Source organism: Zeus faber, assembly GCF_960531495.2.
Source record: "Zeus faber genome assembly, chromosome: 5".
In the NCBI taxonomy this organism is placed as follows: Eukaryota; Metazoa; Chordata; class Actinopteri; order Zeiformes; family Zeidae; genus Zeus; species Zeus faber.
The window spans coordinates 37,794,354-37,811,086 of NC_137192.1; the positions used below are offsets into that span (position 1 = coordinate 37,794,354).

At 45.2% G+C, this 16,733-nt stretch overlaps 1 protein-coding gene across 1 annotated transcript in view; it reads left to right on the forward strand.

Annotated features, from left to right (window-relative positions):
* The window catches only part of fer1l4 (fer-1 like family member 4), a gene marked incomplete at its 5' end in the record, with an annotated part of 121,319 nt that overhangs the window by 50,019 nt on the left and 54,567 nt on the right, over nucleotides 1-16,733 (forward strand). Inside the window, 6 exons of the mRNA XM_080001224.1 lie at nucleotides 767-899; nucleotides 1,053-1,153; nucleotides 4,454-4,541; nucleotides 14,637-14,753; nucleotides 14,839-14,991; nucleotides 15,289-15,481. Of these exons, the coding sequence (XP_079857350.1) occupies nucleotides 767-899; nucleotides 1,053-1,153; nucleotides 4,454-4,541; nucleotides 14,637-14,753; nucleotides 14,839-14,991; nucleotides 15,289-15,481 (785 nt within the window). The remainder of the gene's footprint in view (nucleotides 1-766; nucleotides 900-1,052; nucleotides 1,154-4,453; nucleotides 4,542-14,636; nucleotides 14,754-14,838; nucleotides 14,992-15,288; nucleotides 15,482-16,733) is intronic.

Sequence of the window (16,733 nt, forward strand, 5' to 3'; positions counted from 1 at the left end):
TCTTCTCATCCTCTTCACCTGAACCCTTTCTTCTCATCCTCATATCCTCATCCTCGTCTTCTCATCCTGCTCTTCTCATCCTCCTAACCTGAACCCTTTCTTCTCACCCTCCTCTTCTCATCCTTCTTACCCGAATGCTTTCTTCTCATCCTCCCCTTCTCATCCTTCTCTTCTCATCCTCCCGTTCTTATCGTCCTAACCCGAATCCTTTCTTCTCACCCTTCTCTTCTCATCCTTTTCACTTGAACCATTTCTTCTTATCCCCTTATCCTCATCCTCCACTTCTCATCCTCTTCTTCTCATCCTCCTCTTCTCATCCTTCTAACCTGAACGCTTTCTTCTCATCCTCCTCTTCTCATCCTCCTCTTCTTATCCTCCTAACAGAATGTTTAAACATTGTGTTCTTCTGTGACATTGTAAAAAAAAAAATAGAAAATAGAAATATAAAATCAATATGTGGCAGTCAATGTTGATATGGACATCACTCTCTCACTCACACGCCAATTCTGGTTCCCTCCTAGTGTTTCAAATGATATACGATGATGATTAAGAAAAAAAAAAAAAAGGGTCTGCATATTTGTCGCGCTGGTGCTCCTAGTTTTATAATTTAGTTGCACTGTCTCCAAAAATGGTCGCAAAATCCGACTAAATGGTTGTAGTCTGGAGCCCTGTACTCATCTGAACCCTTTAGTCTCATCCTCCTCTTCTCATTCTACTGACCTGAACCATAACCCTCTCACTGTCTGCATGCGTGTCTGTCTGTCAGGTCATATAGCTGTATTCCACTCCAGCCTCCGGCAGTGAGACAGAAACCCTGTCTGTGGCTCTGGGCTTATTTTGAAGATCACAGCTTCCGTCTCTATCAGAGCAACTGGTTGCACAAGATGGCCGACAGGCTGGTAAGATACAAACACACGGGAGGTGCATGATGGGAGTTGTGAGGTGCAGCCTAACATTCTGTTCTTCTTTCTGTCTGATCTTTACCCTTCTGTCCCTTCCTCCCCCTCTCCTCCTCCTTCTTTCCTTCTCTCCTCTCCTCTCCTCCTCTAAAGGAGGTTGGCCTAGATGAGGTGGAGCGTCTTCTCAGAAGACCTCGCAGTAAAGTGAAGGAGCGCTTCGTGGAAGTTCTTCTGGAGCTGGTGGCTTCATGCAAGTACGTCTCCTCTCCTCTCTCATACAACTCTCCTTCTGGTTATTCTATAAACCAGATCAGAGTTGTCCTGTACTGCCCCCTGGTAGAGGTGGGTGTATACCTCCAACACAAGACCTGACAGGGCAACACAAAAACCTGACCTATAAAAGGTGACAAGGGATTATTACCATATTATTTCAACTTGTAAATTTCATTGCAAACTACAATTCAAGTTAAAAACACCTTTTAGTGAAGGTTGATAAAATCTACACAACAAATATAATAATCAATTATTAACACACAAAATATTTAACCAAAATATATAAAGAGCTAAAAGCTATAACCCTCCAAAAAGGTAGATAATATGCAATTCAATATTCAAGTACCAATATACAGACAACGCACAGCACGCTGGCCAGCCAGAGTGGAGTGAGAGAAAATGAAGAGGGAGTGACCTCACTTAACCTGGATATGAATTTATGAATGAATGTCATTTTTTACCTTCCACGTGAGTTCGGCTGCATTGTTGCCATTGCTGTGTATGTTCCACCTGATGCCAACAGTAAAGCGGCAATGAAGGAACTTTCTATTGCCATTAATAAGCTTCAGACTAAACATCCAGATGGGGCTTTTATTGTCACTGGAGACTTTAACCATTGCAACCTAAGAACTGTTCTCCCTAAATTTCACCAAAATGTTACTTGCTTCACAAGAGGCAGTAAAACTCTAGACCATTGTAATACAAATGTTGCTGCTGCTTACAAAGTCACACCCCTCCCCCACCTTGGTCAGTCCGATCACATTTCTCTGTTTCTCACGCCAAAATACTCCCCTCTCATTAAACGAGTGAAACCAACAACAAAGACCGTTAAAGTCTGGATGGAAGATGCAGATCCCACTCTTCAAGACCAGCTCCAACACACTGACTGGAAAGGGTTTTTTGCTGATGCCACCAAGGACTCTCATACCAACATTCACACAGTAGCCAAATCTGTCATGGATTACCTCAATGAGTGTGCAGAGGGAGTGACGACACATAAATCAGTGAAATTATTCCCTAACCAGAAACCCTGGATGAACAAAGAAGTTTGCCTTCTCCTCAAAGCCAGGGACGCAGCCTTCAGGTCGGTAGACCAGGAGGCCTACAGCTCTGCCAGATCCAGTCTGAGGAAAGGAATATCCAGGGCCAAACACAACTACAAGCAAAGGATTGAAGAGCACTTCAACTCCTCCGACTCCCGGCGTATGTGACAAGGCCTACATACACTCACCAACAAATCCCCATGCAACTCTCCCCCACCCTCCTCCACTTCCCTCCCAGATGAGCTGAACCTCTTCTACGCTCGATTTGATCGGGAAAACAAGGAGGCAGCCTTCAAGTCAGCTGTTTCACCAGACGAGGACCCATCCAATTCCCCACCGCAAAGGTCTGCGACATACTGAGCAGGGTGAATGCTTGGAAAGCTGCTGGCCCTGATGGAGTCCCCGGATGTGTGCTGCGAGCCTGCGCAGAGCAGTTGGCTGGTGTCTTCACTGACATCTTCAACAACTCAACCCCAACCCATCAAGCAAGTGATACAGGAGCCTGCGCTCCCGCACCAGCAGGCTTAAGTACAGCGTCTTTCCAGAGGCTGTAACAGTATTGAATAAACCCCCACCCCACCTCTAGCACTGGACTTTTAAATGGCTACCTGCTTACCTGTTGCATCTCACTTTCTGCAATGTTCACCTGTTTACATTTACTGCCTTGCACTGTATAACTGTTTACACTCACGCACTGTTTCATCAATTGCCCTTGCGCTGCCATCAACTAAAAAAACAAAAACAAAAAAAAAAATGCACAATACCTTTTTTAACTTAACTATTTTTTAATATTCCATAACCTGAACAAAACCTGCACAATATACATAGATATACTACATGTATATATATATATAGTATTGATATAAAATGTCTATTTATACTCTCTGTACATAATCCCCCTATACTCCTGACAAACCTGTATTCATAACCCTACAATGTTGTACATAATACATTACATTACATTACATTACATTTAGTCATTTAGCAGACGCTTTTATCCAAAGCGACTTACAATTGTTCAAACACCGACGGACGCAGCCATCAGGAGCAATTAGGGGTTAAGTGTCTTGCTCAAGGACACTACAGCATGCTAGCAGGAGGAGCCTGGGATCCAACCAGCAACCTTTAGATCACTAGACCACCAGCTCTACCTCCTGAGCTACCATCCCCAATATAATATAATACATCTCTTTTGCCTACTTATCTGCACAGAAACACTGTACTCAAATAACGCTTTGGTATTTAAATGCTTCTTTTGCACTTCTGGTTAGACGTCAACTGCATTTCATTGGTTCTGTACCTGTACTCTTCTAGTGACAATAAAGTTGAATCTAATTTAATGTAATCTAATTTATGATTGGCTGGATTGCTGATTAACCTGGGTTAGACTAGCATTAGTATTAGTCTTTGCATTTGTGTACTTGCTTAAAGTTTGTTTCATCCCAAACTCCTACAAACTATATCTATAGTATCGGTAGAGCAGAGGTAGAGTAGAGGTAGAGTGTAGAGTAAAGTAGAGGTAGAAGTAGAGTAGAGGTGGAGGTAGAGTAGAGTAGCGATAGAAGTAGAGTGGAGCTAGAGGTAAAATGTAGAGTAGAGGTAGAAGTAGAGTGTAAAGAAGAGGTAGAGGTAGGTTAGAGGTAGAGTGGTAGTGGTAGATTAGGGTAAAGTACAGGTAGAGTAGATGTAGGGTAGAGTACAGATATAATGGAGGTAGGGCATAGTAGAGGTAGAAGTAAGGTAGAGTAGAGGTAGGGTAGAGTAGAGGTCAGGTAGAGGTAGGGTAGAGTAGAGGTCAGGTAGAGTAGAAGTGGAGTAGAGGTAGGGTAGAGCATGTGTAGGGTAGAGTAGAGGTAGATTAGGTTAGAGGTAGGGTAGAGTACAGGTAGAGTAAATGTAGGGTAGAGGTGGGGTCGAGTAGAGGTAGGGTAGAGTACAGATAGAATGGAGGTAGGGCATAGTAGAGGTAGAGGTAAGGTAGAGCATGTGTAGGGTAGAGTAGTGGTGGGATAGAGGTAGATTAGGTTAGAGCTAGGGTAGAGTACAGGTAGAGTTGCGGTAGTGTACAGGTGGGGTAGAATAGGGGTAGGGTAGAGTAGGTATAAGATTCTAATGATGAACACAATCGTCTCTGTATGTCAACGGTCAAGATTTGCTTCTGTCTCTCTGCCTCATTGTCTGTCTTCCTGCCTGTCTGGCTGCCTGCCTGTCTGCCTGCCTGCCTGCCTGTCTCTGCAGACAGTTCAGTGTTCTGGCAGAGAGACGAGTTCCCTCCAGACCAAACAACCTGGACCGATGTAGGAAGGAGTTTATAAAGAAGAACCTGGTAAGCAGTAGTAGCAGTTAGTACTGCTGTAGTAATACTGTAGTAATATAGTATTGGTAAGAAGCTAGTATAGTAATAATACCTATAGCAGTAGTAGTAGTACTGGCTATAGTAGTACTAGTAACACTAGTGATAGTACCAGTGTGAGTATTTGGAATATTCATAGAAGTGTTCCTGCCGCATGTGAGTGGGAGGAGTCAAGCTGAGATAAGCATGGACTGTGAATGATCATTCAGAATGTTTTTTATTGAATTATTTATTTTTTAACCAGTGCTGTCAGCATGCTGGGCATACAACACAGAGTATTTGTTCCATTACATCTAGGACAGAGTTAGTCTGCAAGTGGAGTTCAAGTTCTCAACCTGCAATGCGACTCTTCATTAATTTTTTAAACACACAATAACTGCTGCAATAATTCTGTCCTGTGGACGACCTGTGGTTTGACCAGAGCACAGTTTTTGTTACACACAACCACCACCAATCCCCCTCTTTGGAGAACCATCTTACCATGTTTTGGTCGATTAACAACTAATCACTACTCCAAGAGGGGAGGGGGGGCGGGGGGGGATCACCACGGTGAGAAACTAGGCGGGAAACTAGAACAGCAATTGGTTACGTGGCCTCTTCCTGTCATAGTTATGGCAGTAAATGAGGGAGAAAAGGAGAGGGGTGTCACCAGGAGGGTGTTAGGGGGGTGTTCAAAGCAGGTGCTGGTGGTGTGTGTGTGTGTGTGTGTGTGTGTGTGTGTGTGTGATGAGACCGCCTGTATGTGTGTGTGTGCGGGTGAAGTGTCCATTGGTGAGTGTACGGGACTTGTCCCAGTTGGCTGTGGTGTATAAGGTCGGGATTATATCGCAGCGCTTCCAAAGCCCCGAAGCCACACTTGAGTCCTGCAGCCATACAGACACCCCACTGCTGCAGGAAAGCCCCGAGCAGCACAGAAGGCATCCCAGTCCCCAGAGAAGACGGAAGCCCGCGGAGAAACACCCACGCCTGGCCCTGAGGCGCATAACCCAGTCCCAGAGAGCACAAGGAGTACCTGCACCCCTGAGGCACACACATACGCACCCACATGTGCAGGCACAAGACGCAGCCCAAGCATAGAACCTGGGCCGCAGGTTCCAGGCATGGACTGCAGGCCTGGAGCCAGGTCCCGTGTCGACAGACGACACCCCGCCCGAACAACACGCCACGCAATTATGTTTCCTTATTCATTCTGTTTGTTCAATGTCTCGCCATCCATGGCCCAATTGTTGCTCTGGTTGTAACCATTGAATTATAAATGGAAGATGATTTGCTATATAGTAGTATCTGAAGTTTGGTGCTGCTAGGCCTCCACAGTCTTTTGGGTCTGGAGTATTAGACCAATTTACTGTTGGTTGGACTGGGGTCATCAAAAATATATATATTTTTTTTGGTAGGATATTCATTTTCAGTGCTGCTATCCTACCAAATAGTGAGATGGGTAGGTTGTTCCATTGAATAAGGTCTTCTTCAATATATTTGAGCAATGGAGTAAAGTTTAGGGTAAACAAATCTGACACACATTGGGGGAGATATCAATACCAAGGTATCTAATGTTGGCTGTTGTGATGTTAAGGGACGTTTCTGGGTTACAGCATTCTAGTCCTACCCACTGAGTGGTAAGACTGTGGTTTTTGTCCAGTTTATTGAGAAGTCTGAGATAGCTTAAAATTTAGATATTAGATTGAACACCTCCGGTAGGGATGATATTGGGTTCTGTAAATACAACAAGATATCATCTGCATATAAACTCATTTTGTGAACAGAGTTTCCTGTTTGTATGCCAATGATATTACTGTTTTGATGGATAGCCGAAAGGGAAGAGTAAAGGGGAGAGCAGACATCCTTGTCTTGTGCCACGTTGTAGAGTGAAGAGCTGTGAAGTGTAACCATTTGTGATGACAGAAGCGGATGGGGAGTTGTACAGCATTCTGATCCATTGAATTAATCACTCTCCAAAGCCTAATTTGTTGAGGGTTGAAAAGAGATACTTCTAATTAACTCAGTCAAAAGCTTTTTCGACATCTAAAGCAACAATAACAGTATTTTAGTTGTTCCTTTGAGATATGCTGATCAGACTGAATAAACAGAGCACATTGTGTGTCTACGCTTGACAAAGCCTGTTTGGTCTGGGTGAATTATAAATGGAATTACTTTTTCAATTCTGTTGGTTAGTGTTTTACTAATAATCTTTAAATCACAATTAATAAGGCTTATGGGCCTATAACGAGGTGAGGGTTGGGTCTTTATTGAGTTTGAGAAAAACTGAAATGAGAGCAGCATTCATGTTTGGAGGCATGGTGGAGGTTCACTTAATCTCTGTAATCATTCTGATGGAAAATTGGGATATAAGTGGCCAGAAGTGTTTGTAGAATTCCACTGGGTAGCCATCTGATCCGGGTGATTTATTGTTGGGCTTGGAGATGAGAGCTTTCCTGAGTTCTTCTAGAGTAAGTGATTGATCTAATGTGGTAGCCTGCTCTGTGGAAAGGTGGGGTGGTGAATAATATGTGTATTCTGTATTATATGGATTATTTGATCGCCAACAATCACCAAGAGCAGGATCACTCATATATTGTTTTATAGTGTCCGATGAACGCCAGAGCATGTGATTATTTCTGGTTTGTTAAACGGTCTAAACTTGGATCCAGTACTGTGTTGAAGTCCCCTCCCGTTATAATAATTGAGGGGTTGGGGTTAGGGTTAGGCTAACCCTAACCTTAAGTCTAACTCTTATCCAGCACCTTAGGGAAGAGCTTAAATTGCTGAAGAGGCAATACAAGTGTTAGGCCCACGGCCTCCCCGTAGCGTCCCCTCCCTCGTCGTCGAGTTCCGGACTCTAGCCGCAGAAAGCAACTGGAATGACGGAGCCCTGCAGGATGTGTTTAAACACGCCCTGAACGACGAGTTGCGGGACGAGTTGGCGCGGCGGGATGAGCCCACGGACCTGGACCAACTAGTGGAGACCGCCATCCGCCTGGACAACCGGCTACGGGAGCGCAGGCGCGAGATGGAGGGGGCGAGACTCCAGCCCGTGCCTCCCCCCTGGGCGGCCACGCCCCGCCTCGGAAGTCCCTCGACTCTCTCAGATGCCGAGCCCATGCAACTCGGTCGCTCACGGATCTCCCCCGAGGAGCGAACCCGCCGCATACAGACCGTCTGTCTGTATTGCGGCCGGCTGGGGCACCTCCAAGCCACCTGCCCGGTCTGGCCGGGAGAGGGCGACGTTTCGGTAGGATTACGTTCCGGTCGCTCCAGCTCCAACCCTCTCACCCGTCCTCTGCTCTCAGCTACCCTCTCGTGAGGGGGTATAACACTCTCAACCTCTGCTTTCATAGATTCCGGGGCGGATGCGAACTTCCTCAACCTGGGACTAGCACGCCAGCTAGGGCTGACACCCGTCTCTCTCCCCACACTGCTTTAGGTCAAGGGGCTGACCGGGTCATGTCTGACCCGGATTACCCACCAGACGGTCCCCCTCGAGCTGCTACTCTCTGGCAACCACTGTGAGTCCTTGAGGTTCTTGCTCATTTATTCCCCCCTGAACCCCCTGGTCCTGGGGTACCCCTGGCTCCGGATCCACAACCCCCAGATGGGCTGGCGCTCGGGTAGCGTGAGCGCCTGGAGCCCACACTGCCATGCCCACTGCCTCCGCTCGGCCTCTACCCCGCTGCCAGATGCGCAGCTGGGGGACCCCAAGAGCCCTGGCCTGTCCTCGGTTCCGTCACAATATCTGGACCTGGCCCCGGTCTTCAGCAAGCAGGGCGCGCTATCCCTACCACCTCATCGCCCCTACGACCCCTACGGCCCCCCCTTGATACAGGGGGTCTACAATGTTCTTCCCAGCTCATCTAACCTGTTCACCTGGGGAAAAGTGGAAACACCAGCATGCCCCATGTTTGCCGGTGGAGGTGGGCAGTCGGGGATTTGCTGGCCATTCCCTGAACAAGGCCTATGGAACCCTAGGCATAACTGGCCTCAGCAGAAGAAGAGCCATCAGCAACAACATGCTCTGATTTCCACAGGTAGGGCATTCCAGAGTACTGGGGCCCTAAGTGAGAGTGCTCTGGAGCCTGGCAGAGTTTCTTTGGGTAATAGTACAGCTATCAATGTTCAGAGTGGTATCCTTAACCAGGTGCCTGTGCCTAGCAGGACCAACAACCAGCATATCAATTTTCTCATATCAAAAGTTAAGAAGCAAGAAATTACAAGACATCCACTGTTTAATTTCTGCCAGATATGCCTCTAGGGTCTGACAATTGCGTGGGTTACTTGGATCTAAGAACATGTATAGTTGGGTGTCATCAGCATAACAACGGAAGCTAATTCCATATTTGCATAATGATATTTCCAAGAGGCAACATATAAATGCTTAAAAGTAAAGGACCAAGTACCGATTCCTGCGGGACCCAACAAGTAACACTACAATAGTCAAAAGGTCACGTTGCCATGAATCACAAGTTGTGTCCTTTCTGAAAGATAAGATCCAAACCAGGAAAGTGCCAAATCTCTAATGCCAACAAATGGGTCAAGGTGATCTAGCAAAAGGTTATGATCAACAGTATCAAAAGTAGCGCTGAGGTCGAGTAATAGTATCACTGAGAAAGTGTCGGTGTCCATTGCTAATAAAAGATCATTAGCTACTTTTGTGAGGGCTGTCTCAGTGGACTGGAGTGCTCTGAATCCATACTGAATTAATATTTTTTTAAGAATTTTGGAGTTAAAGGAGAAATTTGAGACTGGCCTATAGTTGCTATGACTCTCAGGGTGGAGGTTGGGTTTTTTAAGTAAGGGTCTAATCATGGCTGTCTAAAAAAGCCAAAGGTACAGTGCCAGAGAAGAGAGGATGAGTTAATAATGTTAAGAATAGAGGGTCCTCAGATTGGAAACAGCTCTTTAACAAGCTTTCCAGGGAGTGCGTCTAGTAAGCATGTTATCGGTTTTGCTGCACTTACCAACTGTGATAGAGTTTCAAGAGCTACTGCATCAAGGTGTGAGAGGTTATCTATACCATCTGCCCTACTGCCGGTTCCAGTCTCACTATTGGTAGAATTCAATTGGGGTTTAAGCCGAGTGCCTCTAATCTCTTCTCTCATATGTTCAATTTTCTAAATTAAGAATTGCATGAAGTCATTAGCTTTAAAGGGGGAGCTCTTGAGAATCTTCTGTTGTTGAGTTAGCATAGCTTATGTATCAAATATAGTTTTAGGATTATTTTGATTGCGACAAATTAATATGAAGAAATACTTTGTTTTGGCTAACGAGAGAGGTTTGTTGTTCAGCAAACTATGACCCCATGCCTGACGGAACACTTCTAGGTTAGTCGCTCACCATTTACGCTCAAGTTTCCTCCAGTATTTCTTCAGTGCTCGGGTCTCATCTGTAAACCAAGGTGTTTTTTTCTTCACACATGATTTTATTCTTAGTTGTGCCACTGTATCTATCAATCAACCTATCAATGGGACCTTCGTCAAATGAAAATGAGACAACAGCTGTGGGCAATTGGTCAAAAAGCGCAGTAGTAATTAAGATACTAATGTAATGGCTGCTATAGCTCTGGTCATACTCGGAATACTGGCAGTGAGTTTTTAAACATTATCAAATAGTGGTCAGACATGAAAGAGGTATTACGTTAGAGGTGTCAATGCCCAGGGTTAGTACAAGATCATTAGTGTTACCATTATTATGGGTCGGTTCATTTATTAGCTGCATAAGTCCAAATGTATCAGTTATTGTCTGGAACCTGCTAAGGGGATCAGACAGGAATTTCACATGGATTTTAAAGTCACCCATAATTCAAGATTCAAGATTCAAGAGGTTCATTCGTCACATTCATATACATACTTTCATACATATATGCAGTGGAATGTCTGTGCAACGCACCCAGAGATTATGCACAATAGTTACTAAACCGAACATAATAGCTAACCTCATTCCTACCTAGCTAACTAAGTGAAACTGATTCCTAAAACGTTATGCAGTTAGTGAATAGAATAATATAAATAAAATCAAATAAAAATAAAACAAGACTCAAAAAGATAATACAAAGTGGGGGTACAAAATAGAAGGGAATAGAGTTATTAATATGGGATAGGCTATTTGTATAAACAGATATGTACAGTGAAGTGCATGTGAATATAGTGAGTATGGAGATATACAGTACAGTATACAACAGTACGACACAGCAATACAGTAACACCGAACAGAACAGCAATACAGCGCAGTATGCAGTAACCCAGAACAGTGATACAGTATCCAGTACAGTATGCTACATACAGTACAGTAAGGCAGTGTGAGTGACTGAGTGCTTTTTGTTAGGACCCCTGGTGAGTTGAGCATTGACAGTCCTTATGGCTTGCGGGAAGAAACTCTGTCTCAGTCTCTGTCCTCACCGTGTGACTGTGGAGGCACTTGCCTGACTGCAGCAGCTGGAACAGTCCGTTGTTGGGGTGGTGAGGATCCTTTATGATCCTGCCGCCTCTGCAATTACACCTCCTGTGTATAAGTCCTGCAGGGAGGGGAGTGTAGTACCAGTGGTACTTTCAGCTGAACGCACCACCCTCTGTAGGGCCCGCCTGTCCTGAGCAGTACAGTTCCAAAACCAGACAGTGGTGTTGCCTGTCAGGATGCTCTCCACTGCTCCAGAGTAGAAGGACTTGAGGATCCCCTCCGAGACCTGAATTTCTTTAGCTACCTGAGGTGGTTTAAGACACTGCCTCGCCTTTCTCACCAGAAAATTTAAATTTAAATAATTAATACATTATCTGCGTGCATCACCATTTCAGAAACAAAGTCAGAGAATTCATGTCAGAAGCTTGAGTGTGGTCTGGAGGACGGTAGATCACTGCTTGGTAAATAAGCAGTGGTGATGAGGGCCGCATAACAAGAGCCTCAAAAGTCTAACCAAATCCCACATAGACCCATTAGTACAGTCTGTATCACATCAGTCTGCACTACGTCAGTCTGTATCACATCTGTCTGTGTGTGATGACGCCTTCCCTGTTAGGATGAAGGCCGTCCATCCTCATCATGTCGGGTTGCCCCCAAAAGGAGAGCCAGTTATCTACAAAGGTTGCGGTGGCTGCCTGCAGAACTTAGTCAGCCACCAGTTAAGCAAAACTTATCTACTGAACCTTTCATCATTGCCTCTCGCAAGCAAGGGCCATAGACGATCACTTGATGCCGACTCATCTTGAATGAAGAATGAAGAATCTTTAATTGTCACACAGCACTCGTAAGTACAACACATGCACGCACACACAAATGAGGCCTCTGCATTTAACCCATCCTTGGCTTGTCCTTCCTCCGGGGGCACAGCCAGGAGCAGTGGGCTGGTCAGACGATGATGTTTGCATGTTTTTGGTGGGGGTCCGGACTGATGTTAGGTGGAGGAAACCCCATGTCAGCACGGGGAGAACATGCAAACTCCACACAGAAAGGCTCCTATTTGGGAGATAACCCACCCGGAGCACAAGAGATCACAAGTTCTAGCAATGTAACTCTTTGTTATCACTGATCACCTCATCCTCACATCATTAGAGACGACATGAATAAGTATATCAGAATAGCTGGTGTCCTCCTTGTGTGCCTGTTTTTGTGGCTGTTCCTGTGGCTTGCCAGCACTCTAAGATTAGTTTCAATGTCCGGCACTCTGGTCCCAGGTAAACACACTACTGTGGCTGGCCTTCCAAGCCAGACATAGCGGGTGATTGAGTCACCCATGACTATGATGTGGGAGCTGGGAGGACTAGTTGGGGTAGGACTAGCTAAAGGGGAAAATCTGTTAGAAACCTCAACAGGCTCTCCCTGGCTGGTAGGCCGCATAGGGCTAATGCTAGCCAGGCTAGCAGGCCGGCTGTGATCCACGCTATGTGCCTGTCACATTTAAGTTATCAAATTACTCTGCTCTAACTGACGGACATGTCCCTCTAGCAGGGAAAGCCTCTCAAGGAGCAGGTGCATAAGGAGCAGATATGCACATACTATAGTCCATACTCCCTGGTTGGTTTGTTTGTAGCTTGTAGCCACTTAGCTGCTATTCGTTAGCCACTGTAGCAGAAAGCCGGTGTGGCTTGTAGCCGGTGTAGCTTTTCGCTGGTGTAGTCCGAGGTTCATGGAGCTTCACCAGCACACTTGCGGGCGCTGAATCCTAGAGATGGAGAAAAGAAAGAAAAAGGTCTTGCAGATAACTGTAGACTGGAGTAGATTCTAGAGTCTGTACTCGATACAAACACAAGTTCGGGAGCCCCGAACACAAAGAAGCAGTTACACAAGTTGATTCAAGCGGAATAAAAAGCTAATGTATATTAAACAAACCATTGACGCTATGATTTGTAGGAATTGGGAGCAGTGGCTCAGGAGGTAGAGCGGGTCATCTAGTAATCGGAAGATTGCCGGTTTGATTCCCTGCTCCTCTTGGTAGCGTGCTGATGTGTCCTTGGGCAAGACAATTAACCCCCCACTGCTCCTAGATACGTCAGTTGCTAGGATGGAAAATTGAAAAGAATGTGGGTGGTTCAGGCGGGGTGTCGGTCTGTCGGCGCGGGGCCTGGCTCCGTGCCTGATGCCCGCGGCCCGGGTTCTGCGCCTACGGCTGCATCTTGTGCCTGCACTTGGTGGTGGGTTGCGTGTGTGCGCCCCTGCGGTGCGGGGTCTCCTTGTGTCCCCTGGGACTGGGTTATGCGCCCCGGGGCCGTGGGAGTTGCTTAGCGGGCTTCCGGCTTCTCTGGGGGCCTGGGGGTCTTCTGCGGCTGCTGGGTGGTCTGCACTGGGCTTTCCTGCAGCAATGGGGTGTCTATGGAGCTGTAGAGTTTGGGGCTTGGAGGCCCTTTCCGCTGCTTGGAAGCGCCACAACATAATACTGACCTTATACACCATAACCAATTGGGATAAGTCCTGTACACTCACTAGCGGATGCACACACACACACACAAGCGGTCCCATTACCCACACACACATATACACACCCCCAACACCTGCTTTAAACGCACCCCAGCACCCTCCTGGTTGCATTCCTCTCCTTTTCTCCCTCATTTGCTGCCATAACTAAGACAGGAAGAGGCCACTTGACCAAATGCTTTTCCAGTTTTCCTGTTCCTGATTAACTGTGTTTGTCAATACATTTTGTCGTTCGATGTGAATGTTTTTCCATGTACATGTTGTTGTTTGTTTGAATGTTTATGTTTTTAGATGTACATGTTGTTGTTTGTTTCTATTTCTGTTATTCCATGTACATATTGTATGTTTCTGTTTCTATGTTTCCATGTACAGGTTGTTGTTTGTTTTTATGTTTATGTTTTTCAATGTACATGTTGTTGTTTGTTTCTATGTTTATGTTTTTACATGTACATGTTGTTTTTTTCTATGTTTATCTGTCTCACCTGTGGTGATTCTCCCTCTCTTGGAGTAGTGATTAGTTGTTTATAGACCCAAACATGGTAAAATATTTCTCCAAAGAGGGAAGTTGGTGGTGGTTGTGTGTAACCAAAAAGCTTTGATCTGGTCATACCACAGGTCATCCACAGGACAGAGTTATTGCAGCAGTTGTTGATGATTAAAGAATGAATAATGAGTTGCATTGCAGGTTGAGAAGTTCATCGCACTTGCAGACTAACTCTGTCCTAAATGCAATGGCACAAATACTCAGCGTGATGACAGTACAGGGTAAAAACAAACAAACAGAGAAATGCATTTGATTGCCTCAGTACTTGACAATGACAATCAGTTGAATTTTTAATCCAATCTTAATTGTGAATGAATGTAGTTTAAGCAACACAATCACCAGATAGCAGAAGTCACCACAGTGCAGCACGTCCTGAAAAGGAACCAGTTCAGTTCCAGTAGAAACATATATACCTGGTGTTCTACAGGTTTTCTATAGGTGATCTACAGCTGTTCTCTGGCTGTTCTACGGGTGTTCTACGGGTGTTCTACGGGTGTTTTACGGGTGTTCTACAGGTGTTCTATTGGTGTTCTACAGGTGTTCTACAGGTGTTCTATAGGTGTTCTACGGGTGTTCTATAGATGTTGTATAGGTCATGTCTGTCTCTCTGACCAGCTGTCTGTCTGTAGGTTCTGATAGCCAGACAGGCTGTAAGAACAAAGAAGCGACTCACCAGACGCACAGCTAAACAACGATTGGTCGATTCCAGGAAAATCCTGAAGAAGCTTCGCCTCCTTGCTAAAGAGGTGACAGTTTGTCTGTCTGTCTCTCTGACTGTCTGTCTGACTGTCCTCTCACTGTATACCTGTCTGTCTGCTTGTCTCTCTCCAGCCCCAGAGCACACTTCCTGATGTGTTTCTATGGTTACTGAGTGGACAGAAGCGATTGGCATATGTCCGAATCCCCTCCTACTCCATCCTCTTCTCATTGGTGGAGGAACAAAGGGGGCGAGACTGTGGCAAAGTCACCACGCTGTATATGAAGGTAGTGTGTGGTTCCTCTCATTCCAATGGGCAGTTAGCATTAGCTTTATGGATATAGCGCCAAACCTGCTGTGATCATGGTGTGTACTTTGAAATAAAATCCTTAATGTTGTAGAAGTACAGTGGTTTGATAATACAACAAAATGTACTGATATTAAATGGCTTTGGAAAAGAGAGTAATGTGAGGTAATGCCAGTTGTTATCGAAAGCCCAGTAGGGGCTGAATAGTGGAAATACATCTGATGTCAGTGTGTGTGTGTGTGTGTGTGTGTGTGTGTGTGTGTGTGCGCGCATGCAGTCCCCAGGAGGGCCAGTAGGGGAGATCTTTGCAAAGCTGGAGGTTTACCTGTGGCTCGGTCTCACGAAGTACAGCAAGGAGGCACTGAGCTCGCTGCCCGAGGACTTCCTGCCTGTGTATGAGGAGGAGGAGGAGGAAGAGGAGCAGCGAGGAGGCAGGAGGGGAAAGATGCCGATCAGCCTATCATGTCAGGGTGAGTGGCGCCCCCTTCAGGCCAGCACAGGAACACCAACAGGCCTTTGTACCTGGATTGTGTTGTGTGAGAAAAAAACTTCTAACATACACAACTTCTGCGGTCAGTTAATCCATTTGAAGGCGGGAACTAGGCTAAGGTCAGGATACGTTCTCTGAAGAGTCACTATGCCCCATCAACTACAGCATTTTTCGGTTTGTCAAAATATTTTCTGCTTTCAGAGAAAGCAGAAAATATCAGTCAAAACCTTTTTCAGAAACATACAGTATAAACACAGACAGACACACACACACACACATAGAGTATATATATGTATGTATGTATGTATGTATATATGTACAGTATGTATGTATGTATGTATGTATATGTGTGTGTGTGTGTGTGTGTGTGTGTGTGTGTATGTATGTATATATGTGTGTGTGTAACAATAACAACAATTTAAAAATATATATATGTCCAAAAATAAAAATTATCAATGGTAATGAATCAAATACTTTATAAATTATTACTTATAAAAAGTATAAATGCATCAGCTATATAGCAACACTACCATTTTGAAAGCATAACTAACTATAACCATGATCATAACTTAACTATAACTATAGACATCAACATTATCACAAACATGATCAGAACCATTACCATCACGATAACTATAAACATGATCATAACAATAACTATGATCATGACTAGGACCATAATCATGATCATAACCTAAACTATAACTAACCATAACCATGATCACAAACATGATCATAACTATAACTATAACCATGATCATAACGTTAACTAGAACTATAACCATAATGTTGATCACAAACATGATCATAACTATGACCATGATCACAACATGATCATAACTAGAACCAAAATCATAACCATAGTTCTGTTGGACAACTCGACGGCTCCACACGCTTCCACACCCTTATGAGCCGGCCTATTTAAGCAGCCAATCCCTCCTGCCCTACCTGCTTTGCCTCCTTCATTGCTTCCCGCTTTGTTTCCCGATTTGCCTCCCACTTCGCCTCCCGCTTCGCCTCCTGCTACTCTTCCTACTTTTGTTCGTGCTTTGCCTCCACTTTGCCTCCCACTTTGCCTTCCGTTTCACTCACTGCTTTTCCTCCTGCTTTGCTTTCCACTTTGCCTCCCGCTTTGCTTCCCGCTTTGTTTCCCGCTTTGCCTCTTGCTTTGCCTCCTGCTTTGCTTCCTGTTTTTCCTCCTACTTTGCCTCCTGCTTTTCCTTCTGCGTTAC